At 42.4% G+C, this 26,556-nt stretch overlaps 1 protein-coding gene and 1 long non-coding RNA gene across 4 annotated transcripts in view; both read right to left on the bottom strand.

The window, feature by feature from the left end:
- Positions 1 to 3,072: 3,072 nt before the first annotated feature.
- Positions 3,073 to 6,563, bottom strand: LOC112230305. Its single transcript, XR_006080606.1, has 3 exons — positions 5,601 to 6,563; positions 4,993 to 5,140; positions 3,073 to 3,901 (listed from the first exon to the last, which is right to left on the bottom strand). It is a non-coding gene; the product is annotated as an uncharacterized LOC112230305 (long non-coding RNA).
- A 1,935-nt stretch (positions 6,564 to 8,498) lies between these two features.
- Positions 8,499 to 26,556, bottom strand: part of rab11fip4a (RAB11 family interacting protein 4 (class II) a) — an 87,343-nt gene continuing 69,285 nt past the window's right edge. For 2 of the 3 annotated variants that reach the window (XM_024396540.2, XM_024396542.2), the window contains 13 exons: positions 24,582 to 24,823; positions 24,104 to 24,289; positions 22,381 to 22,515; positions 20,349 to 20,384; positions 18,129 to 18,228; positions 17,701 to 17,804; positions 17,321 to 17,461; positions 16,775 to 16,856; positions 15,327 to 15,464; positions 14,866 to 15,024; positions 13,547 to 13,633; positions 12,882 to 13,025; positions 8,499 to 12,671 (listed from right to left, as the gene is read on the bottom strand). In XM_024396540.2, coding sequence (XP_024252308.1) covers positions 12,552 to 12,671; positions 12,882 to 13,025; positions 13,547 to 13,633; positions 14,866 to 15,024; positions 15,327 to 15,464; positions 16,775 to 16,856; positions 17,321 to 17,461; positions 17,701 to 17,804; positions 18,129 to 18,228; positions 20,349 to 20,384; positions 22,381 to 22,515; positions 24,104 to 24,289; positions 24,582 to 24,823 — 1,674 coding nt within the window. In that variant the 3' untranslated portion in view covers positions 8,499 to 12,551. The remainder of the gene's footprint in view (positions 12,672 to 12,881; positions 13,026 to 13,546; positions 13,634 to 14,865; positions 15,025 to 15,326; positions 15,465 to 16,774; positions 16,857 to 17,320; positions 17,462 to 17,700; positions 17,805 to 18,128; positions 18,229 to 20,348; positions 20,385 to 22,380; positions 22,516 to 24,103; positions 24,290 to 24,581; positions 24,824 to 26,556) is intronic. The other variant, XM_024396541.2, reaches the window with a different exon arrangement.

Below are 26,556 nucleotides of genomic sequence, written 5' to 3'. Positions count from 1 at the left end.
AGCTAGCTAAGTGCACAGGTGCAATGCACAACAACACTAAATACTTCATCCAAGCTAGCTAACCACTGACATGGACGTTATAATTAAATCACAATGGATTAGTTTTCATGAAACAGCTGCCCGTGTTAGTACAATGTCCTTAGCTAGCTAACGAATATGTTAACGTTAGCTAGGTAAACATTTGGCTATGGACTGGCACTGGTTGTAGTTTCTTGCCAACTCAAATGGGATTATGGAGAATTAATTATGTTATTTCTTCATCTTTCTAGGTAGTCATCTAGCTGTGGCCATCTGGCTAGTATCAACAAGGGCTTTCTACAACAATCTAGCTAGATAACCAATATTGGGAATCTAGACCATAAACTAAGCAACACACACCGACAAGCATTGCCAAACAACGCTACTGCCACCTCCAGGTTTGGAGTATTTTAACAAGGCTGAGTGGTTGACGACTTCAAGGTCTTTGCTGTGTGAACACAAAAGAGATTGACTGCCGACATTTTGTTCAGAGGTGTTTTGTGTCTAAGCTATAAGCGTACAGAAGGAGCAGTTTGCTGTAGGTCTGTTCTGGTCAGCTCTGGTTGCAGCTAGCTAACAACAGCCTCTTCCTGTTCTGTGCTACAGCCTAAACGTGGCTATTAATACCAGATCAACCACCAGGGAGATCACATGGCTATGGCTGCTGAGTCACAGTGGAAATGATGTGGAGCTGGTGCTGGTTATGTTGCGCCTACCTAGTCACTGATCTCAGTCTTTAAGTTTTCCACTCCTACTAGTTATGGATTGGGTTTGGGGTGGGTAAACTAATCCTAGATCTGTGGTTATAACCAGATTACTTACCGGACTAAATGACTGGACACTTTGGATGGAGATCACAAAGCAATGGCTGCTGAGTCAGAGGAGAAATATGGATCTGCCGGAGTCTGATCCAGATGAGTAGGAGTAGGTTGTTACTAGAAGCTGATCTGGGGTCTGTTTTGTGTTTTCCTGTCATAAATGGTCAAGAAAAGGATTTGGAAGGATAAACTGATCCTAGATCTGTGGCTAGGATTCATCAACCACCCACCATTGGAAACTCCTTCACAATGTAAGATGTGGTAGATGTCTTCTGGGACAGAGGGGCATTAATCATTCTCCACATGATTGGAACTAACATCTGACAGTAGACATGCGTCTCAACAATGCATTCACTACTGTTAATACAACGCACAGAAAGCAGACCAGATCTAGTCTATGGGGGTGCTTGCACAGACCTGGATTGAGCCTACCAGGGGAAAATGTCCTTTTCATGCTTAATTAACTCCTTTAAAGCTATGTTCCCATAAGGTATTGAAAACCTTTTACACTTTATGCTCTTTATATAGCAGTTGATGAACTGACCTTCAGTGCAGCATCACACAGACTGTCTGACACGGCCCCTTGGAGCAACAAAGTTCTCACAGATGATTATAGAAGCACATCAAAACGCAAGTGGTCTGCTTTGATGGCGATTGATCCTATCATAAATAATTGACTTTAAAAAGACGGAGGAGCCTCGTTATAAATTAATCTACAGCAGCTACTGGCATGGAGTAGAGAATTCCAAAGCATTTTATCACCCCTTTATCTTCTAACACCTAGTATCTGAGGACAATGCACACCACTAAGTCATGATAGATCACATGAATCAGATTGGTTACAATAAATAATTGAATTGTTAGCTCATCAAAAGAACCGTCTTTGTGCATGATGCTTGGGAAAGTAATGTAAATTGGCAAGTGAACGTGTGGGCCTTGTACTCTTACTTTAGAAATGCGTCCTTCCTTCCTTATTTCCTTGAGGTAAAAGACAGATTTATTAGAAATGGGTTAGGGCTGGACCCGGTTTGCTATTGGATAGGTCTGGACCCGGTTTCCACGATAGCAATATAATTTAGGCTTAGAAGTGTTTTAACGATGCATCTTTCTTACAAAAAACGGCCGAAGACGTAACATGCGTAACGTGCTTTTCCCAAAACAACACGCAAAGAGAACGTTCTAAGTGCGTCGTTGGCGCATGCATCGTTACTGATTGGATCGAAAGAAAGGGAGCCCTGCTCTCGGATCAGCTTTCTCCATTAAAATCTTACCTTGACATTATAATTATTTCACAATGCTGACGACGGCTCAGCTCCTAGAGATATTACCAACTGCGGCTGCAATATTGAGGCGGCTTATTCCAATGCTTACCCAATAAATAGGAAAAAAATGTATTTAAAAAATACACAGATTTGTCACATCGTTACGCACGTTAGCATAATAACAAAATCCCCATCAAAATCTGTCAGTTTAAACTAGTGATGTTTTTTTTGTTGTATTGGATGCTTCTCAATCCAAGGTGCCAGAGCTAAGAGCTGTGTGTCAGGCCATGGGACATCCCGAAAATCCCGTCTGTAGTGTCTGAACGGTTTGGCCTACAGACTGTTATGAGCCCCATGTGGAAAGATGACTCTCACGAACACGACGGTGTCCTTCGTTTTGCTCTACGACCCCCACAAGCGTATTGGGACTCGTCTGAAGTCGGTAGAGCCTATCAGCCAACTTCTGTCTGTAGCGTCCGAACAGTTTGGGCTCCACACTAACAATACATTTAAGTGTTTTATGAGTGGTCTGAGGCAGGCGTTACGATTACAAGCGTTTTCAAATGCAACGTTAATAACAAGAGTTGTGGTGAACAGCTCAGATATTTAAAGATGCTCCTACGAAGGTACTAACGATGAACTTAACCTTAAGATGGTTTAGGGAAACCGGGCCCACAGCAAAGTTAGCTCCTTCTTGTTTTCACCAATTCAGATCTGTGATTTACTTTCAAGAAAGGTAGGAAGGAAGGGAGGATGGATGCATTTTTTTTTGTATTTGAACAGGGCCTATGAACTGAATGAACTCACTATATAAACCCAGAGCTGCATGGAAAGAATTCAGCGCAATGGAGGTAAATGTAATATTTAACCAACACTGCCACCTAGTGGGCATCTAATGCTACAATTTTCTCTTCTGAACTACTACCACTACAACCAAAACACTGTGGGAATGATGCATCAGTGTAGAGTTTTGTTGTTAAAATGCATGGTTTATTTGCATTAAAGATATCTTGGATCTCAAAAGCTGAATTTCATTTCCACTGAGCGCACACTGGTTGAATCAACATTGTTTCCACACCATTTCAATGAAATTACATTGAACCAACTTGGAATAGACGTTGAATTGACATCTGTGCCCAGTGGGTGGTGTCTTACAGGGTGCTGTAGTCATGGCAACCTGACCTCTTGCTCTCCATGGGCTCAGAATCAATCAGGAAAATCCATTTGAGAATATATCCAAACATACTTATTCTTGCACTGTGCCCTCTCCATTTTAACACATATGATTTTAAAGGGAGTGACACTTGAACACATGGGCCTATATCAGGTGATTGCTTTTAAAACAAAAGTATTTAAAAAATAAGATAAAAACTACAATTTCTCTTTTAGTTAAGAGTTAGACTACACATCTATTGAAATGATTCACAAAAAAAATAATGAATTGTTAACATGTAACCCAACTGTCAACGAGGCTACAAATATGACATCCTAATTCATTAACAAACCAAGGAACAAGTAATACTAACCCTAACCCTGACACCTGAGAAACCAACTAAAATATCATTCCTAAGAGCTTACGATTAAAGAGTTAACTAATAAAAAGTGTATCAGGACACACCGGACCTCAATCCTCTGCGTCGACAAACTGCTCCTCCACGCTGCGGATGATGTGGCGAACCCATTTGACGGGGGCTTGGTGGTGGGTCGCAGGGCTGTAGTCGGTTGCTGTCTGGGGGTGGGGAGGGCAGGGAGTCTGGTTCAGGGTCAACCCCTGTAGGGCCACTCTATCCACATCCTCTGGGCCTGAAAAGAGGAACAGAAGATTCATGGCAATTCTGGCTCGTATTCAGTTGGGCAAACTGTAGCAAAACATATTGAAACGGACAACGGAAATCTGTGTCCTCATTGAGGTATTCCCTCCCAGTTTCATTCAGCTCAAAAACAATTTCTCCCTACTGAACACAGTCCTGGGTCATGTTCTGGAGGAGCAAAACTCTGAATGCTGCAGATATAAATGTGTTGCATTCGAGCAGACATTATTCCCTATTCAGCAGGGCAGAAAAGCATGTCTGTTCTATAACATTGATATCTAAATGTTCTGTAGCGAGCAGCCCATTGAAAATCTTCAGTAGTTCAAGATATAGCAAAATGGAAAACAAAACAAAATGTCTTACTGAAGAAGTCCTCTAGCACCTGTTTCAGAAAAATGAGTTCTCCAGTTTGGCATTACTGAGCACCACCCTACATGAAAAAGTCCCAAGTAGAGAAATATATATATAAGTTGCACTGTTAGTGCTGCCAAAACTTTAATGTGTCAACATTTCTATACAAACCAAGAGAACAAGACAAGACTTGATATGATATTAGGTCTGGAATAAATAATGGTTCCTTCCTTGCACTACCAATTGTCTAGTAATATGGATACATTGTTATTGACCTGGGAGTAATGGCAGTAAGTTACATACAGTATAGAGTCCAATATTTGAATCTAACTTGTCCTAGACCACTGGTCACTAACCTTTTCAGAGTTGAGATCACTTTGAGTCAATATGCAGGTGGAGATCTACTGCTCAGATATTTTTTTTAAAACATGACTTAATAAACGTAAGCCTATGCTACATTAACCTATGAGGTTTGTGCAGTAGGCTATAGCCCAATACATTATCACAGCATATTGGCTATGCTTGAATTGCCCTGCCAATGGCATTACAATGTTGTTCTTCTCAGACAATTGTATTATGTTTCAAAACTTTAGGTATATGATCACACTGGTAATATTAGATAATTGTATGTGTTACTTGTTATGCACAGCACCGCTGAGTGAGCATAAATTGAAATAATTCACTTTAAAAAATATATATTTTACTGGACTGATGGTGCCTGCATAATATTACCGTCTTCCAGCCGATGGCGTAACTCGAGTCTCACTTCATTCTTTCTGCCTCATCCACCAATTCATGGGAGGATAGGGAGAAGCGCGTTTTGTGAGTACTGACGAAAGTGTGGAGTAATGAAAGCAGGGAAGACTTAGGTTGCTGGACCCTGTAGCAAAATAAAACACGAGTCGTTGCTAAAACATACCTTCAGCCAAAAGCACATCAATTGCTGGGTAAAACACATCGAGGAAAGAGCTGCCGCAGAGACAGAAATCCGGTCACAGGCAGAGCTAACGGAGCTAGAAATTACATTTTTATTTGCACTTTTAAATACAATACAGGTAATGTCAAGTCACACACACACACACATTTATATATATATGTGTGTGTGTGTGTTTGCTATCGCACTGTTGATAACAACAATTATGTTTTGTACGTTACATTTGTTTGTCCAAAACAAAATTACATATGTAAATAGGTTTGCTGTTGCACTTTTGAATAAAATTATTAAAAGTCGTTTTTTAAAATTGTAATGTCTTTCCCACTCTCGTGATGCGTTCCACATCAAGGTAACAACGGATGACAATTAAGAATGATAGGACAGCCATTTGTCTGGTTCTTCTTACTTTTTGAAGTTAGGAGCACCAGTGCTACAAATAAGACGCAACTTCTGCTTTTGGATGTTCACAAGGCAACACCGCATTTTAAATCCTCCTCCACATTTACTGGATTAGTTGTGCAGAAGAGAACCTCCCCAGACAGTATTATATTTTTCTCGTCAGAACCAGAAAGAAACGCTGCTCAGGCTTCTCTATCGTCTCATGGAAGATGCACGGTGATCCGAGTTCTGAATGGCCTGCTGTTGGCCGATATATGTGCACTTGATTGGGGTCGCTGAGTAGGCGGAGTTTGTACCTTCAGACACATGAAATGGTTCAAAAAGGGAATACGTCGACTTCCCGGCGCGAGGGCACCTGAATTAAGTGCACCTACTACAAACCGCGTGAAACTAATAAAACAAACAAAAACAGGAACGCAAGGCGATCGATTAGTAATTTCTTGGAGATCGGGATCGACCGGTTGGTGACCACTGTCCTAGACGGTAGTCCTTGATGTACTATATAAATAGGCAAATGAGGAAACGCACAACAGTGGTGGGTTTGGCCATAGAAAGAATAATGTATATGCAAAAAATACCTAATCTCTACTGTAAAATAATGGTGGTGGATTTTTGATGTTATGGGACTATTTTGCTTTCACTGGTCCTGGGGATCTCTTACCAAATATCATGACATTTCAGCCAAAAACCTAGTTGCTGAAACTTGCCAGCAAGTGGATCTTCCATCAACACAATAACCTCTAGCACACATAAAAATCCATGGTTAATTGACCACAAAATCATCATTTTGCAATGGCCATCTCAGTCTCTGGACTTGAACCTCATTGAAAACCTGTGGTGTGAATTGAAGAGGGAAATCCATAGGCACAGACAAAGGATTTCAAATATCTGGAAATATTCTGTATAGAGGAATGTTCTAAGTTCCCTCCCAATTTGTTCTCCAATCTCATAAAACACTTTTGGAAAAATTCTCAGTTTCCTTATCCTCGAAAGGGGAGGTTGTAGGAGTATTAAACAGCAGATACAATACATTTGACCCCCCATCCCCCCCATTCTGAGCAATTGTATATTAGTATAAAATAATACTTTCATACAATATAGCTCAGTATTTGTATTTTAAAAAATAATAAAATTAAACCGTATTTTTTGCTAATTTTTATCAAGGGGTCCAATAATTCCAGACCCCACTGTATCTCTCCCCCTCCTTACCATATGGAGCAAATCCATATGTCTCAAAGCTTCCTATCTCCTCCTCCCAGTTTTCTTCCTCATATGATGGCAGAGGTGGGGCTGGTGGCGGTTTTTTTTTGGACTTCTTCCTCCATTTCCACCTATACCTGAAAGGATAGGCCTGCTTGTACCTACGCCCTGGAGAAGGGTCCAGTATACCATTGCATGAATATATCTGCTTTCTCTCTGGAATGGTTTTGGCACCAATGCACAAGCCTGGGGGGTTACTCGTTGTCTGGGGCATGGTCCACTGTCACAGGTCACCCTCAAGAGTTTACTGTAGGCCTGCAGAGAAAAGCATGAACACATAGAAATGTTGTCATATCAGCTGATAAGCAGTGTTTGACTTGGGCGAGAACTCGCCAGAGCCGCGTACCTGCACCTCAAATGTTCTATTGTTTGAGCCCCTGTACCTCTTATAGAATATATGTTCAAAATGATTGTTGAGCACCTAAATATAAACAGTTCCGGAACCAATTTCGGTCCAAGTCAAGCACTACTAATAACGTTTGAAACTTTTGCAAAAGGAAAATGCTCATCAAACAGTGAGCAAGGCTATCGATAGCAACACATTTAAGTAGTATATGCTGTGGAAGTTGTCACTGTAATGTCATCTCCCTCCAAAAAAAATGACTGATTGGCGTCGGCCGTTGAACATTTATTTACTTAGAATATGATAAAATTCCAATTTCAACAATAAAAACGAGAGATTCATTCATTTTTGGTTCACAGCATCATTCTACAAAATTCCAGCCGTTAGACAGAGAAAGTTGCACTATCGATATCACCTTGCTGCTACACATTTTGACGAGGCACGTTCTCCTTCACTAATAATTAAACCGACATGGATTATAGGCTACATTTGACAAAATACTGCGTGCGATGCTAAATGAAGTCTTCCGGTATTGATTGTTCGATAGTTAGCCAACGTCGCTTGCTAGCAAACTCACTTTATTCCAGCATCAATTAACATATACATTTTTCCCCTTTCATGTACACTCAACAGCTCAATGTAACTACATAAACTTGGGTTTCAGAAAGGGCAATTCTAAAAAGAAAATCAAGGTAAAGTAAATTGCTAGCTAATTAACCAAATCCTCGTACACGTACCTCCCGTGGGCTTCGAATGCAGTGTTAAACGTCAAGCGCACGGTGGAGTCTCCCCTGTTCTGACATCCACGTGGGTTACTGCTTGGTTTGTTATTTTGTACCGATTCGTTTTTTTTCTTCAGTCCAACACTATGTATTCTCTGTAGGACAACTTATTGAAACATGCATATAATATAATTTAGTGCCCCATTCCCCCATCATAATCTTGAATCAATTGACACAGTATGAATCAGGGGTTTAATGTACGTGTTGAAGTACACTGATCTAGATCATTTCCATCTCTTTGAGAATTCTCTGGGTCCCACAAGTCATTTCTCAGAGCTGAGATTTAGGTCAGCATAGATAGCGGATCTACATCAGGCACACTGCAGATAGAGTTATGTCTATACAGGAAATCCCACATTAGGACCACATTTGATCAATTGTAGCAAACCTGTTTTACTGCATTTCTGAATCAATGGCAAACATTATTATTCCTAAAACAGGACCGAGTATTCCTTTCATCATACTGTAAGAAGTTGACATTTAAATTTCTGAAATTAGCATTCATCAGGTTGTAATCATGCCAGGGCAAATCTCTTTATTTACAGCTTAAAGTTGTTTGTACATCACAATTGCAGATAAGACCTCATACCATAAGTAGTAGCCTACTTACAGCCACATACAGTACAGTGCTTCAATGTATCAGTAACAATGGTATGTGGTAGAGAAATAGGACAACAGAAACAAGGTAACAGAAAATCACAAGATATCACAAGCCCAAGCCATTCTTATTGCCACAATGCCACACCTTGTGCACTTAAAATCCAACCTCTCAATATCTTGAAGAGTAGGAGACTACATATTTCATTGTGTTGGGAAGTATTTAGGAGCACACAAATGGGAAACGTTTGAGTTTATTTAAAATGTTGCAAGTGAAACTTTGTGACAGTGCTCAACAGGTGATTGGGATGAAATGGGATGCCATTGGTCAACATCACCTCAAACGATAGGAGGGCTTCTACATGAGGACGAGGTCAACGCTCAATTTGAAGACATTTCTCAATGTATCTCAACTTCATTTCAATTTGTGTGAAGTGAATCTTTTAAGGTTGTAGAAGTAAACTTTGTAGTGCCAGGTTGGTATGGTATAGAGAAAAGTCATATTTCTCAGAAGTTTATTTAGTGTATAGGAAGACAGGGGGAAACCATATCAACATACTTTGAAAGGATGCAGAAACCAAAGCGATCTTAAAAGCAATGGACGCCGCATTCATAGATAGGTTACCGCAGAAACAGAAAAATATATATATATTGCCCCAATGCTCATCTGTTTTTAAATAAAAAACCTTGTGCTGTGCCTCCCAAGTGGCGCAGCAGTCTAAGGCATCACTATAGACCCGGGTTCCATCCCAGTCACCAGTTGTACCATGTTTCTTGTAACACATTGGTGCGGTTGGCTTCTGGGTTAAGCAAGCAGTGTGTCAAGAAGCAGTGAGGTTTGGTAGGGTCATTTTTTGGAGGACTGGCTGTCAACCTTGACCTCTCCCGAGTCCGTACGGGAGTTACAGCAATGGGACAAGACTGTAACTACCAATTGGATACCACGCAATTGGGGAGAAAAAAATACAAAATAAACTTGTGATGTAACAGTTTTATAAACTAGAGTTGATTACCTGGCCATTTCCTGATAGAACTGTATAAAATTGTATTTTTGTAGTCTCATCTGTAAAAGTGTGGTGAGTGGCACAATATAAATCCTAACTAAAGTATCTCTGTACAACATTTACAAGTCATGAACATCATTCAGACAATTGTTTTTAAAGCAACAGTAAAAATATTCATTATTAAGTTGTCTAAACAGCATAGCAATATTAAGAAAAAGAAAAATAGATAAGTGTTTTAAAGGCACGAATACCAGAAAAGGTGAAAACATGCAAAAATAAGAAAAAACAACATATTTTTGTGCAAGGAAGCAAAACATACGTTTAGAGCAATTTCATTTACAGCAGGTTATCCCCTTTGCCTATCAACGTCCCCTCGAATACAGTAGTACAGCAAAGGCCTACTGTATGACATTTGAAAACTGTCTCAACAAAATGTAGATTTGTACACAAAAACCCATTAGGTTTTAAGAGAGAGAATGTTAGCTACGTGAGACCTTCATGATATTTACAGTATACTAGCCAAAGGGCAAACACTACCCATATACTCTGTATAGACTCCAGTATGATTGCTATTCCAGTCTTATTAGTACCAAACTCTAGTCTACAGTAAGTTAACTTCTGATGAATATACTACAGTATACTACAGTATCTTATATAGAGATGACAGGGATGATTCAATGAGCCAGACTGACATGGCTTAACACCCAGAGGAAATTCATAAAACACATTGAGATGTGGAATAACATAGAGATAAATACTGTATCTATCTCTATGCAGAATGCATTAAGCATTCTGTACATTCACATCCATAGGGTTACATTCGTGTGCTTGTACATTGTTATGCTGTTGACTTGACAGCCCTGTATGCTGGGAGGGTTTGTCTCTTGTTCAGTGTGGATATAGGGAGAGTGGAGTGGCAGTGTCCGACACAGAAATATAAAGCATATAGGCTAATGGGCTAATACCCACATACAAAAATACTACAGTATACTATAAAATACTAAAGTACCTACTATAGAATTCTATAGTAAACTGTAGTATACTATACTACACACTGTAGTATTCCTTGATCATGAGTACAGTAGTACGTACTATAGAATGTTATAGTATACTGTAGAAACTATAGTAAATACTATAGTATTAGCCACAAAAAAAATACTGTAGTAAATACTAGTTTCTTAACTGCATATACCCTGCCCATTCCCCTCCCCCATATCGCAATTTGTACCACCCATAAGTCAGAAAACTACATGCCAAGTATGGACCATGTTGTGTGTTCCCTACAGGTTATAGAAAAGAGCAGAAGCTCTGAACAACAATCTATTTCTCCAGTAGGTTTCCTGAAGGAGAAAGCCTCCATTTCTATGTCAAAGCTAATAAAACAAAAACAATGTAGTAAATACTACAGTAATGTCTGCATAAACACTACAGTAAATACTACAATCCACAAAAACAATACATTATTACTATAGTATATACTACAGTTTTCGATTGTTACAGTATTTATACTATAGTTAACTGTAAATACTACAGTATAATACAGTTACTACAATAAATACTACAGTATAATACAGAATACTACAGTAAACACTACAATAAATACTACAATATTCACTGCAGTGTTTTTGCGGACTCTGTAAGTCAGAAAAAAAGTCAACAAAACACTACAGTGAATACTATAGTATATATACCATAGTATACTATAGTTTTTCATGTGGGTAGCTATAGCAGCTCTATGCAATGGGACATCCTTCATAGCAGATATCCCAGGTCTAACCAACTTATTTAGACAGACTTACCACAGAATGTCTGAGTAGAAAATAATGATGATTAAGAGGAATTGGCATCCGGAAATTCTCAATCAGCCAATTAACAACTCACTGTGTGAGTTAAGGATTTACTATATGGATTTATCATACACTATTACTCTACACAGATCATACTGTACCGTCATCTCAGAGTTCCATAGGAAGGCATTCTTCTCTTATCTTCCTCTGTACTGTACTGACTGATACACTTCACCTGTTCCTTCTTGACTTCACAAAGCCATTCCATCACACCAAGTTCTGCTGCCTCTCATTATCACTTCACATGACTGATATCTTCTTGAGTCAAAGCCAATATCTTTTGACATGGAGATGCTTGTACAATACTTTCTCTCTCCTCTCATCTCTTTCTGTCACTCTTCTTATGCACAGAAACACGTGCTGCTTTACTTTCTTCATCAACATGCCTCTATCCACATACCGGTCTTCAGCGATCAAACACAGATCAACTTTAAGGAAGCAGTGGGGATAGGGTTGTCTGGAAGCTAAAGATCTCTGTTTGTCTATCTGCCAGTCTCTCTCTGTTCCTATCTTCCCCTATGGCTACAACGCACGCTATTGAAGATCAATAGATTTGTGTTCACATTGTTTCAACACACACCACTAGAGTACGTACATCCAGTGTTCAACAACCAGTAATGCCCTACATATTCAAAGCACCTGCCCAGTATAATAATTTTTCCCAGTAATAATTAATCTCGATTGTGTTTAAGACTAAAGATGAGGCTGTGAGAAAAAAATAGAGAACATAGAAGAAAGTGCATGAAGGAGACATGAGGGAGATACCAACATCTGTTGATGAGTCACAGAATAGAACAGAAGTATGATGGCGAAGTACCAAAACTTTAGTAGTCAACACAGAAATTCCCCTATAGCTCCAGTCGCATATTCACTAGGCCACACCGTAGCAAAACGTTTAGAAACAGAACACAAAAACTAGTGTTTCTAATTGGACAAGTCCAGGTAATACCTCCCAATTTGTCTGTTTTCTTCTGTTTTGTGCCTAATGAATACACCCAAGTTCACAGTTCCACTCCTGGGGCAGCAGGGGGCAATGATGTCCAGCTGTCCCAGACCCCACTGTGGCTAGTCTTCCTTTCCCATTCCCGGAGGGGGTTCTAGTTGTGGGTTTCTAGTTGGGGGGTTCTAGTTGGTCTTGATCTCCAAGATGGAGGGGTTGTGGTCCAGGATAGACAAAATTATCTTGTCCATGTACTGCCGCAAACGGAAGTTGATCTCCTCCTGCTCCTTGAGGGCCTCCATCAACTGTGGAGAAATATCAAATTAATGTTATGTTACCATCAGATATGGTGGTGCCATTATCTGGTTATACCAGCTAACCCTGATGTCATGCAGAATGCAACTACTGTCTAAATGCTATGTGTACTATGACCTTAATCAATGGGGTTACTCTTGCAGGGTTACTCCGAAATGATCAACTCATCAAATGATTAGCATTATGAATGAAAAACTCACGTCGTCTCGTGAGGCATTGTCTATCTCGGCAGCCAGCGACTGGGCCTTGGTCTGGGTAGCAAACAGGTTCTTAGCCTCATACAGACTCAGACTGAGGATCTGACCATTCAGGTCGTCGTTCTGTTCCCTCAGTTTCAGGTTCTCCTGTTGGGTGGTGTGGGGAGTGAAGGAGGGAGGAAGGGACAAAGAGGGGAGGGTGGGAGTTTGGGAGAGAGAAGTGGGAGGGGGAAGTAGAGGGAGAGAGGAGGGAAGGAAAGAGAGAGAGAGCGATGAGGGTCATAGTTTGATTTGGCAGACTGAAGCGATGGGTTTAGAGGGGGTCCACATCTTGATGAGATTCATCTCAATTCTCCAAGCGCCCCACTTCATCCACACTGTTTCAGTAGGCAAGGCCTGTTAGATTAGACTACTGAAGCCTCACACAACTACACCCACGACAAACCATCTCTCGATTTTAACAGCAGCCGACACAGCACACTACATCTACGGTAACACCTACAGGACAGGACACGGGTTATTATGTTTATCAAGGTGTTATGGCACAAACTGCGCCCTGTGTCGACGGGGTGAAGCTCTATAGGCGCTGTATAGTGGTGATAATAGCTGTGGTTAATGGGAAGGGTCAAAGGTTAATGCTCACAAGAAACAACAGTGGGTTTGTTTACCGTCTGACCGTGACGGAGGCGTGCCCCAGCGGATACTACGAGGTGGCGGAGGTCAGAGGTCAGAGGAAAGTCCTGCGAGACAAACCGCTGGACACACAGAGCAGGAGCAAAGAGGAGCACAGGGAGACATGAGAGGGAAGAGACTCATTCATCCCTGTTTGGAATACTATCACATCAGCTAGCTGATCTGCATTCTCTTTTGAACCCTTTCTCAAATATGAAACAGTGCCATTATAAAATAACAGATTTTAAATAGTAACCGATGAGTGTTTTAAATAAGGAGTTTCAGATAAACACCATTTAATCTAAAAGTGTTGAGAAAAGAGAAAAAGGGCATCACATATCTGCCTGACACCAATTAGAGACAGAAGTAATGTTTCTCTTCCAGCCCTGTAGTTTAAACTTTGAATCAAAGCCTGTGACTGCAGAAAATAGTCTGGGTACCAGTCTTTTTAGCTAACATTCCACCCCTTGCCACTCCTGTCATTTGCCAAATGTAACAGCTGAGCAGAGACGGCAACCAGGCTAGTGTGAGAGCGAGAGAAAAAAGAGAGAGAGAGAGAGAGCAAGACAGATCCAGATGAAAGCTGCAGGCAAGGCGAGGCATTGTGATTACTCTCCTAGCGTTACTGTCAGTTTGACAGTGTGTACTGACCGAAGGCAAGAAAGATGCCTACAGTAGAATATCAAATCTTTACACATGAAGATACCGCAACACTGCATGTCCCCAGCATTAGAGCCTCTTGCCTGCGTTTGCCTCGAGGCTTTGTGGTTTAGTATCATAACGTCTGCCTTGTCTGAGAGGACATCTTAGAAACACTTTCATCTTGATCTCTTATCTCATGTTTATACTCGGTCCGATGCTCCTAACAGGGTTGGGGAACAATAACAATGTAATTTCACTGCCCTTGACAGACAGATATCACTGGTTTTCACTGCCTAGAAATGGCACACTATCTAAGAAGTCGAAAGGACAACACTTACAGTAGATAAGACGCACTGTAGATAGATATGACTAGTGTATGCCACTCTCTATATTGAGAGTGTATTCACAGCATTTGACTATCACACAAAACACTGTTCACTCGCACACAAGCAAATAGTGTTGGCATATACAATCACATACAGTATACTTAAAGGTGGAATTGAGGGGGGACGTGTGTAAAAAAAAAAGCTTTTTTAAACACTGCGCAAAAGATTGTTTTTGAGCCCCGCCTGCTCAAGTCGCTTGCCCAATTAAATCCTAGCAAATACCCCAAAAGAGGAAGTAACAATGCATTCATATAGAGTTAGCATTGGCCACTAGCTCTCAAGCCCACCTGTTTGAGTCTCTTGACCTCGTGCTCCAGCTCCATCTCTCTGGTCTTGGCGTTGAACTCCGTCAGCCCAGATGAGGAGCTGCGGCCGCGGCCAGGCTTCTCTGTCTCCAGTTTGAACAGCTGCAGGTGCTCCAGCTCCCGACGAAGGTCCTCAATCAACTGCAGGAGGAGGGAGACAACCAGGGACGATATGCGGTAGCTGTCGTGAAGACTGTTTAGTATAAAGAGTACCTGGGGTAGCCACGTAGACTAGTCTGATGCAGTGGGCAGTACTGGTTTATGTGCAAACGTATTCTATACAAACACTCAACTACTAGAGACTTCAGAGGAGTGGGAGCGGCATCATGAGCTTTCGTTTCACACTACATGTAAAAGTGTGTATAAGTGTGTGTACGCGTGTGTGTTTGTTTGTGTGTGTGTACGCGTGTGTCCCTGTGTGTGTGTGCTATCCCTCCTCCCACCTCCTGCATGGCCTCCCTCTCCTTCTGGAACTCGTGTCTGTTCTGCCTCAGCTTGTCCATCATCTTCCTGTAGAGGTCCATCTCATCCTTTAGCCTCAGACTGGTGTCCTCCAGCTTGTCTGTCATACGCTGCTTCTCCTGACAACACACACGTACAGACACATTCCAATACATGTGATGATTCACAGAGAATAAAGCACGGATAGTTTTTCAAACGTATGCCCGATTCACATTACAGGCCAAAGCCAAGGCAATCTGTTCTGGGCTGGACTGGTTATAGTTTCTGGAACCGTGCTGGGAAGGACAGTGTGAATAGAAAAGACCCAAGCCAGCACAGTGCAGTTTGGGGCGGCCCTATAAGCCATGTACAACAGCTTAGGGAGAGGCAAAATAATACAGCAAGCTAGAGAGGGCGCAGTCACTCAATCTCAAAACTGACCCCGATTACCCAATAACCTCGGCTCTACCCCCAACCTCCAGAGTAGCTCATCAAAAATTAAAGTCACATGGTGTTCACACAATAAAGGTCCCACAGTATGAATAAGGCATTAGGTTGTTAGGATGTATGCGGTAAGCAAGAACACAGTCAGTCTAATAATGCACAGTGAATAGTCCTGTAAGAAGAAGCATTAGGACACATACCTTAAAATTAACTATACTTTTAATGAATTTACAGTACTATGCATAGTGCAAATACTGCAACAACAAAAAAATACTGCAAAACACAGCTATTCATACAAATATTCTCTACAGCTGGCTACCCAAACTCCTTGCTCCCTCCAAAGGATATGTCACGCCCACTGACATTAGTTTCTTCTCCGCAATGAGTCTGGATCTGAGTCCCTCCCCAACGATTTTTAGAATGGAGCAACATTCTAGCCATTATGATTGGTTCCGGAAACCAATAGGTTGGGCCCGGAAACCAATAGGTTGGGCCAGAGACAGAATACACGTGGGTAAAGGCGCGGTTTGAACATCTGTCATTGGCTTTGATACAATCAAATCGCTGATGACTTTACAACACCCCTCATTTTGATGTCACCACAAACAACTTCAACGATGGCAGTCTCAGACTGAAGTATGTAGTGAAATAATTCAGTTTGAGTCATCAGGCTGACGTGTATAGCCTAGCAATTAGTTAGTTAGTGTGACTCTGTTAGGAGTTCACACAATCACACAATCGAATGATCATGCCAACTCCCTTGGATGTTTTCACCAGGGCAGGCTGGAAATAGAGGTGTTGATATGAGCCCAGCTGTAGCCTTCACACCTCCAAACGTGTGTGTGTGTGTGTGTGTGTGTGTGTGTGGCTGTAGCAATTGGTCACGTGCTGTTGATGGGTGGGTGTTGATGTTTTTGTAACCAGTTATCGAGGTCTCTGTCTGTGTAGAGCTAGTAGTACTGGAGCCTACTGTGTCTCTGAGGATGATATACAAGCAAGCACATACCTCGTCCAGTTTCTCTGTCTGAGACTTCAGTCTGCACATGTTCACCGATATATCCCCGTTCTCCTCCTCTAGCTGTTGGACTCTGTAGGGGAAGAAGAGGAAACACATTATGATAATTCATCCATGTTTAACATATGTCCGGGTTATTCAAAACAAGGCCACTAACAAAGAGAAATGGAAATTAGCAGTACTGCGGACCTCAAGGTCTGGATTTGGTATCTAGCTCAAGGCCTAATCTATGCTATCTACCTAGCTCTATGGACTACACTCTTAGAAGAAAGGGTTCCAAATAGTAGAACCCTTTTTGATTCCAGGTAGAACCCCTTTGGGTTCCATGTAAAACCCCCCTGTGAAAATGATTCTACATGGAACCCAAATGGATTTTACTTGCAACCCAAAAGGGTTCTTCAAAGGGTTCTCCTATGTGGACAGCCAAAGAACCCTTTCAAGTTCTAGACAGCACCTTTGTGTACACTTATAGACGTAAGTAAATATGAGTATCTAACGATGCAGTGTATAAATGACTGAAGTAAGTGTGTGTGTTACCGGTTGTGTAGCAGCTCTAGCTCAGTGTTCTTGTCTCTCTCCATCTTGCTGTAGGCCTCACGGTGTCGTCTCTGCTCCTCCTCTGTGTTCTGCTCTGCCCGCGCCTCCTGGTCCTTCAACTGCTCCTCCAACTCGTGGACCCTGTGAGCGACACACACACGCACACACACAAGCCAGCACACACGCACATAAACAAACATAAGCATCAATGAGATATGCAAAAACATGCTCACACACACATATATATATATTTAAGAATAAATGTGTGTGTGCGTGCATTCGTGCATGTATTTGTTTGTGTGTATGTGTATATCTACGTGTGTATGTGTGTGTGTGTGTGTGCGTGGGTGGGCATGCATGTGTGTGTGTAAACCTCCTACCTGTGAACCAGCTGTGTGTTCTCCTGCTTCAGCTTGGACTTGAGATCTCCGTTCATCAGCGTATCATTCTCCAACTCTGCTACCTTCTTCTCTAGGTAACTCACCTGTGTGTGGGAGAGAGACAGAGAGAGGAGGAGGGGGAGAGAGAGCGAGAGGTTAAAAGATGTTATATAATTTGTTCATCCAATGTCCTTACATCAGCCAGCACAATCAGCAACAAGCTGTGCCAGAGCCATTTATCTCCATTCACAGCAGAACACAGGTTGACAGTAGCAGCCAATGCAATCAATTTCCCAATTGGTATCCTATCAACTTTCACCTTAATAGAATGGAGTGCAGGTAGTGGAACGGTCACAGACAGAGACAGACACGATAAATGGCAGTCCCTTCCATAGAATTAAACAGAACACAATGTATCTATACGGTACCTTCTCAGTGATGTCGATGTCACAGGAGTCAATGCTGTCTCGGAACAGGTCCTCCGTGCTGCCGTTGCTGCTGCTGAAGTTACTGGTGTGGAGGAGCTGCCTGCAGACAGAGAGAGAGGAAGAGAGAGGAAGAGGCTGTTATACAAGACTAAGAAAACACAATAAAATCTCTTCCAACTGTGGTAGTCCTAGATCTATCCCTTTTTAGCTTCACCCCATAGGGCATCAATCTGAGCTTTACTGCTGAACCATAATTCCGCTGTGTGTCCACTCTTGCAGAGAGAATGCCGCAGGATAGGATGTAAAAGGGACTATAAGCAAAGGGGCTGTGCCAGTGGGGGAGCTGATCATATTGCATAGAGTGCAGACACACACACATCACACACTATTACACTACAAAGACACACAGGCATGCATGCCCATATGTACACACACACACACACACACACAGACATTCAAACTGCCGCCACAACAGCTAGCCCCACTCTAACTAATGGAATGGCTTCACACCAGCCTCCATTACAGAGACTATTCATTAATAAGAGGAGGAGGAGAAAGGGAGGGAAAGAGTAGGGGAGGAGAGGTAGGGAGTAGGGAAGGAAAGGGAGAGGGGAGAGGAGGAAAGGAAAGGAAAGGGAGAAAGGAGAGGAGAGGTAGGGAGGAAAGGGAGAGAGGAAAGAAAAGGGAGAGAGGAGGAGGGGTAGAGTAGAAGAGAGGGTAGAGTAGAAGAGAGGAGAGAGTAGAGAGGAGAGTAGAAAAGGAGAGTAGTAGAGAGGGAGAGAGAGAAGAGTAGAAGATAGGGAGAGAGTAGAGAGAGTAGAAGATAGGGAGAGAGTAGTAGAGGGAGAGAGAGAAGAGTAGAAGATAGGGAGAGAGTAGTAGAGAGGGAGAGAGAGAAGAGTAGAAGATAGGGGGAGAGTAGAGGAGAAAGTAGAAGATAGGGAGAGAGTAGTAGAGAGGGAGCGAGAGAAGAGTAGAAGATAGGGAGAGAGTAGAGTAGAGGAGAGTAGTAGAGAGGGAGAGAGGGAAGAGTAGAAGATAGGGAGAGAGTAGAGAGGGAGAGAGTAGAAGATAGGGAGAGAGAAGAGAGGAGAGAGTAGAAGATAGAAAGGGAGAAGAGGAGAGAGTAGAAGAAAGGAGAGAGTAGAAGAGAGGAGAGTAGAGAGTAGAAGAGAGGAGAGAGTAGAGAGGAGAAGATAGGGAAGAGAGACGAGGAGAGAGTAGAAGAGAGGGAGAGAGTAGAAGAGAGGAGAGAGTAGAAGAGAGTAGAGGAGGGGAGAGAGTAGAAGAGAGGGAGAGAGAAGAGAGGAGAGAGTAGAAGATAGGGAGAGAGACGAGGAGAGAGTAGAAGAGAGGGAGAGAGTAGAAGAGAGGAGAGAGTAAAAGAGAGTAGAGGAGGGGAGAGAGTAGAAGAGAGGGAGAGAGTAGAGGACAAGAGAAAGGAAAAGAGTGGAGAGGTTGGGGAAAACACTACACATAGATCAGCGCTGGCAGGCCAATCTCTCTTTGTCAGTTTAATTCACAGGCTAGAGGAGGGAAGTAGGAAAAAGCCCTATAGACACAGACCACAATGAAAGGATATTCATATGATAGGCAAGCTATACAAAACCTTGAAAATCAACCAATCCTCCATTGTTAACACAATGGAAAACTCAAAAGCTTTATTATCTAAATGTTGAAAGTGTGTGGGCGATGGAGAGAAACACGATGGTGCAGTTTGAGGCCATACGGCGGAGAGTGATGCGGGCACTTGAGATGGGGGGTGTCAGCATGTGGGTCTGGCAGGTGTGATGTAGTTGATGTTTGTGTGATGTTGTCATTGGTATGAGTATTGTAAAATAATCTATAATAATGCCTCCACTGCATTGTATACAGGTACACTGTATGTACAGTACAAACGAGCATCTTAATTTGATCACCCTGTTCATCAATTTCCTTCATTTGCCCATATTTCCCGTTGCTGCAGGTTTATTTCCCTGCTGTGAGAAACTGGTCAAATTCATATCTGTACACAGTAGTAACTGTAGTAGTAAAGTGAACACAGAAGAGGTAGAGAGGTTCAGTATGCTAAAACCATTACCGTATTACTTAGGAAGAATTACCTAGATAGTTGTCTAATACACTGGCTGACATAATGATCACATGACTAACGGACAAGATCAACAAGGAAGTGGCCAACATACAAAAACTAACACACATACATATGGAGATATGACCGACCTGCCAAAGGCTGTGCTGGAGATTTTCCTATTGGGGCTGGAGAAAAAGAGTCAGAAAACATCCCAGTTAGTCTTACCCTTGTCAGATGTCATGGATATATGAGTTTATTAGTTATAACAATGAATTATAGATAGAACAGTTAATTGCTGTTTGATTGGTATTAAGGTAGTATTGTTAATCAGTATTTTTCACAAGAGGAGAAAGAGAGTGTGTTCCAAATGGCACCAAGTTCCCTTTATAGTGCACTACTTTTGACCAGAGCCCTATAGACCCTGGTCAATAGTAGAGCCCTATAGAGCCTGGTCAATAGTAGAGCCCTATAGACCCTGGTCAATTGTAGAGCCCTATAGACCCTGGTCAATTGTAGAGCCCTATAGACCCTGGTCAATTGTAGAGCCCTATAGACCCTGGTCAATTGTAGAGCCCTATAGACCCTGGTCAATAGTAGAGCCCTATAGAGCCTGGTCAATAGTAGAGCCCTATAGACCCTGGTCAATTGTAGAGCCCTATAGACCCTGGTCAATTGTAGAGCCCTATAGACCCTGGTCAATAGTAGAACCCTATAAAGGGAAACGGGTGCCTTTTACGACACAACCAGAGAGTAGAGCATGAAGGGGATGTCAATGTTAATGAAATAATGTTCCCTTGAGGATGCCTATGGGAACAGTAGTTTTGCGGGCTCAGCAATAGTTCTGTCTCAAAGCTTTGTGTCTGCTTCACCATTAAACCAAAGAGAGAAATCTCTCTCACACACACAGGTGTGAGAGTATGCACACACACAAATTCACGTGTGCACACACACACACACACACACACACACACACACACACACACACACACATACACACACACATTTATGCAATTTCAAGCATCTCCCCAGACTGACTGCATGCTGACAAGACGCCTTCAATCATCCATCTCTCCATCCCTCTTTTTCTGTCTCCTCCTGTCCCTCCTTCAAGGATTGATCTTGTGAAGTCTTCCATCACTCTGCCAGCAACACTTCACTCTCAGCGACTCTGCATCATCCATCTTCGCTTTAATATATCCTTCTCCTACAATCCCTCTCTTTGTCGCTTTTTCCTTCTCTGCATGCCCATTCAACTATTTATCATCCCATGTTCTCTCGCCTCCCTCCTTTCCCTCTCTCACTTCTCACTTTCTCTCTCCCACTCTCATTCCCCCTCTCTCCTCCCCATCCTCCCTTTACTACCCCCCCTGTCTTTACTTGCTCTCCTGCAGAAGGTAGGGGTCTGACTAATTACTGTAAGCCCAGGTATTCATCTTAGTAGAGAATAATCTTTTCAGGCAGAAGAACTGCAGAGTCAGCAGAGACAGAGCAGCAGTTGAAGGGAAGACAAAACGATTCCAGAGTCCTCACCACTTTATTACATTCATTACCGAGTTCTCCAGCCTAGGGCCACTACTGCTATAGCTTACATATGATAGGGCTGCAGGTGTGTATGTGTGTGTGTGTCTGTGTACAAGTAAGTTCTATGTGAGATGTGAGTGTGTCAGACAGTGTGTGTCCATCAAAGCAGGTGTGTGTTAAATCCATAAAGATCACAAAGGATAACATGTCTGAAAATAGACCGTCTACACCTCTCGCTGTACACACGCTGATGATGTGGGTCAATGAATGGTGGCCACCCATTCTGACAATTGGGGATTTACGTAACAGGTTGTGTGTGCGTGTATGGGCGGGGACAAGATGTTTAAGCCCTTTGTGACATCACCAAAATAAACAGCAGGTCACTATGACAGTATTATCTAACCTATCTTACCTACAGTACAATAGTCAGTCATGGTAAACATAGTGGACAATAGAAGTGTGTCATTTCCCTGAAGTAATGACCAGCTTCATTTTCTGTGAGAACACATCTCATTCTCAGAGCCAGGAGTTTTCCTGTCCACGTGATCTGACATGACCAAAATCCTGCTCCAGTTCTAGACCCACTCAGTCAGCCGGGCTCTAGGCCCGTATGTGAAATGGTCAATAGCATACAGGACAGGGTGTCCTGTCCTGTGTTACCTGTTGGCTTTGAGGTTCTTCAGCCTGGCCTCCAGGTCGTTGAGTAGGTTGACCTTCTTACAGCACTGGGAACAGTACACGTCCATCATCTCATTGTTGTACAGGTGACGTGTCTTCCTTGGGGTCTGGCCAGCACTACACACACAGATAAAGATAACGCGTTAAAGACAGAATACACACACACACACACACAGTAAGCAGTAAAATCAGACTTTAAAAAACAGGCACACACATACACAATTTTGTGCTGTAAATATGTGGTAGTAGAGTAGTGGCCTGAGTGAATATGCTTAATGTGTTGTGAAATCTGTTGTGAAATGTAATATAAATTGTGTATAACTGCCTTAATATTTCTGTACCCCAGGAAGAGTAGCATCTGCCTTAGCATGAATTACTGGGATCATCATAAATACAAAATACAGTAGACACACAAACACATGCAGGTGCAAACACACAGTACATTGTATTCACACTACACCCATCCCCCCCCGCCCGCCCGCCCGCCTGACCACACTCACAAAACACATTACATGCACGTGCAAACACACAGTTCACTGTATTCCCCCCCCCACACACACACACATTGCTGCCTGGGTCTACACATATCATGGAGCACTAATCTAAACACAACTTAGAAGTAGGACAAACAAAAGAAAAGTCCATAGTAATGAGTTTAGGTACTTGATATTCGGAGCAGGACCAAGAAAGCTGGATAGTGTTGGGAGTAAATCCTCCTTCAAAACAGCTCTATAGATGAAAATTAATCAAGAAAGGCCCTGGGGGCCACATAGGCATAGGTCTCCAAAGGCACCCTATTCCCTGTATGGTGCACTAATTCTGACCAGGGCCAATAGGTCTCTGATCAAAAGTAGTGCAATATGTAGGTAATAGGGTACATTGGGACACCATCATACTCAGTTCCAGTCAAGAGTAAAAACTAATGAGTTTGGTACGAGAAGCTCTGAGAGGAAAGAAGCAGACTGAAGTGGTTACACACACACACAAAAAAATGCATGCAAATGCATATTAACATGCACACATACAAATGTAACAGTATAGCTTCCGTCCCTCTCCTCGCCCCTACCTGGGCTTGAACCAGGGACCCTCTGCACATATCGACAACAGCCACCCTCGAAGCATCGTTACCCATCGCTCCACAAAAGCCGCGGCCCTTGCAGAGCAAGGGGAACAACTACTTCAAGGTCTCAGAGCGAGTGACGTCACCGATTGAAACGCTATTAGCGCGCACCCCGCTAATTAGCTAGCCATTTCACATCGGTTACACATACACACACTGGGGGATTAAGAGGGTAACAGACTTATAGGACAGGAGGTATGAGACTAGACAGTGGGTGTTTTGTGAAAATATAACATTATGCTCTGTGGGGCTCAGTAAGTCATCACCACTTGGATCTGAAATCGTTCAAACTCTTAGCTCTGTGTGTTCGTATTTCTGGGTTGGGTGATGCTGTGCATGTATTTGTCATCTTTTTTTTGCACAGTGTTATGCAGATTTCTCTAGTTTATCAGTTTGCCTTTCTGGGTCACATGATGTTTGACAGGTAATTCATCATCTTCGTGTTTGTGTTTCTGTCTCATATCATTTCACGTATACGTTTGTATTTCTCGTTGCATATGGTGTTCCCCAACTTTCTGTGGATGTTGTAATGATACTCTATGTAGTAGTGTGTCTGTGTATTAGTGTGTCAGGGTCTCCTCTTACCTGGAGGGTACAGAGGAGCCCAGGTCAGAGTAGCCGTTGGTGCGCGTCTCGTCCTCGGGGCAGGGGCTGCTGGGAGTGTAGTCCACGTCCTCTCCCTCTCCGTAGTCCTCAAACTGCTCCTCGTTCAGAGAGGCAGAGGAACGCGTCGACAGGTCAGAGGTCACCGATGGGTTTAGCTGACTGCACCTGCAAAAATAGGAAGTAGACTTTCAGGAAGTAACATTCAATAAGTATAAAGTGTCGTAGTGAAAAAAGACAAATTGTACATACATTTTCAATTATACGGGTGACTATTCAGATTCTGACAGTGCAGATGTTTTAATAAGATTGCAAATTATATATTTCACGAGGTAGATGAGTTACATTACATGTACATTAACAACTCTAACCTCTACAGTTTTTTATAAAGAGAGTTCACTTATGAAGACACCATATGTTCAACACCACACAAAGATTAACAACTAAAAGAGGTACTCACTTGTCTCCAGGAAAGAAAAGTCCCCCCGGTCCATCCTCTTTGTCTACTCCGCTCCTCTCCCCTTCAGAGACATCTGATCCCGGGTTGCTCTCCACAGCACTGTCCATGTCTAACTCTGCCCTCTCTCTGCCCTCCACCTCTCCTTCCTCCTCTCCCTCTGGGAATAGATGGCACCCAGGCTCGGGGTTAACGGACACCCGCGTGCACATGATGACCGGCTGTGCAAGCGCTTTGTCACCACGCTGTAGAGAGAGAGAGAGATTTGATTTATTAGGATCCCCATTAGCCGACACCAATGGTGCCGGCTAGTCTTACCTGGGTCCGAAACAAATAACGAAAAATACACGACAAACAAAATACTTTAACATTTACATACAGAGAGAGAGAGAGGTAAGCAGGGGAGACACACACACACAGACACACCTTTGTGCAGTCAACAGAACTACAGGACTATGCAAATAGTACTCTCAGACTTTCAGTCAAAATATTGATAGCGTCTAACACTGATAGACACGTTTTTAGAGTTTCAGCAAAGGTCATACCATGTTGGTTATCAGTGAACAGTGAGCTCAGACCTAAAAATCCAAGTGCTACAACAAGTGCTCAAATGAGGTCTTAACTCATTCAAGGTGCTAAGTAAAACATTAAAGGGATTTAAATCAGGCTTGTGGATTCCTTCACTCTGGGGGTCACAGGAGGTCATGGAGGGTATAATCAGCCGAGCAGATATATCGGACCAATATTGGCCTTTTCTAGTTTATCGATAGTCCCTCTACATAGCAAAGCTGCTGCTATGCCAGCCGCCACACACTGCCTGAGCACTGCACAATGCAGAGGAATGTCTAGCTGGGAAAAATCAGCAGCAGCAAGCTAGCTCATTCTCCCAACAGAAAGGTTCAGTATTGAGAAATGGATGAATTGACACAGTGACCAAAATCAAACTTCTGTTGCAAATATTAGTTTAGTTAATTCACTAATAACATGGCTTCTGTCGACGTACCTCGACATGCATGTAATAAGCTAAGTAGATAGCTATGTGACCTTTTAGCAAATATTACGAAAACTAACCATTTCATCTGTGTTGTTATATTAGCTACTATGCTAGCTAGCTGGCTAGATAAACAAGTTGGTAAGATATCAGATAGGAGCTAATAGCCAACGTAGCTAGCTAACGTTAGCTGGGTATCATTTTGAACATGCACCCTTTTTCTGCAACGAGCCATATCTGACTTGCGGAGTAACGCTTTGACCACACCGACAGTGTTTTGCATTTTGGTACACCAGAATTACATTCATTTCCAATGAAACGCTGCGTTTGCCTTGCAGCATTGCTTTGCAGTGCGTTCGGTGTGATGCATACATTGGATTTATCGAACGTATGCGTCAAACTGTGTGCATAAACGGCTTGACAGAAATGGTAGCAGAAGGTGAATGTTGAACTTTTGTTGCATGCATATCCAGCTAATTATGCGTGCTATTTTGCGCATCCACTCTATGTGTTCGAAGCGTAACGTTAGCTATTTACAGGTGTGCTGATCTGACCAGCCGCAATCGAGTGATGCTTCAACGCAAATGTTGTTGATCAGTATGCTAATATAAGTCCCAAATGGAAGACAAACAGATTGTCATCTGTAGCACCATAGACTACACTGATCAGCCAAAACAAGCTCAATAACTCAATGCATGCACACAATCCTATTGAATATGCATTCACCGGTATTGTGAGTAGGCCAATGCCTTCTTAATGTGCCCAGTTTATCAAGAGATTTACCATTTGAATACAATTATTACCATTATGCTGTTATGTAGTTACATTGCTAAAAACAAATTCAAATGTATTGTTTGACTTTAAAATGTATGCATTACTGCATACACGGCTGTCTCTGGGACATTTTGTCAACAACATTTTTAAATGTAATTTGATTGAATATCGGTCTAAAATATCAGCCGGACTCCTTGACTCCAAAAAAATCAA

Source organism: Oncorhynchus tshawytscha, linkage group LG32 (assembly GCF_018296145.1).
Source record: "Oncorhynchus tshawytscha isolate Ot180627B linkage group LG32, Otsh_v2.0, whole genome shotgun sequence".
NCBI lineage: Eukaryota > Metazoa > Chordata > Actinopteri > Salmoniformes > Salmonidae > Oncorhynchus > Oncorhynchus tshawytscha.
Note: the sequence above shows the minus strand (reverse complement) of the source record. Positions and strands in the feature narration are given on the sequence as shown.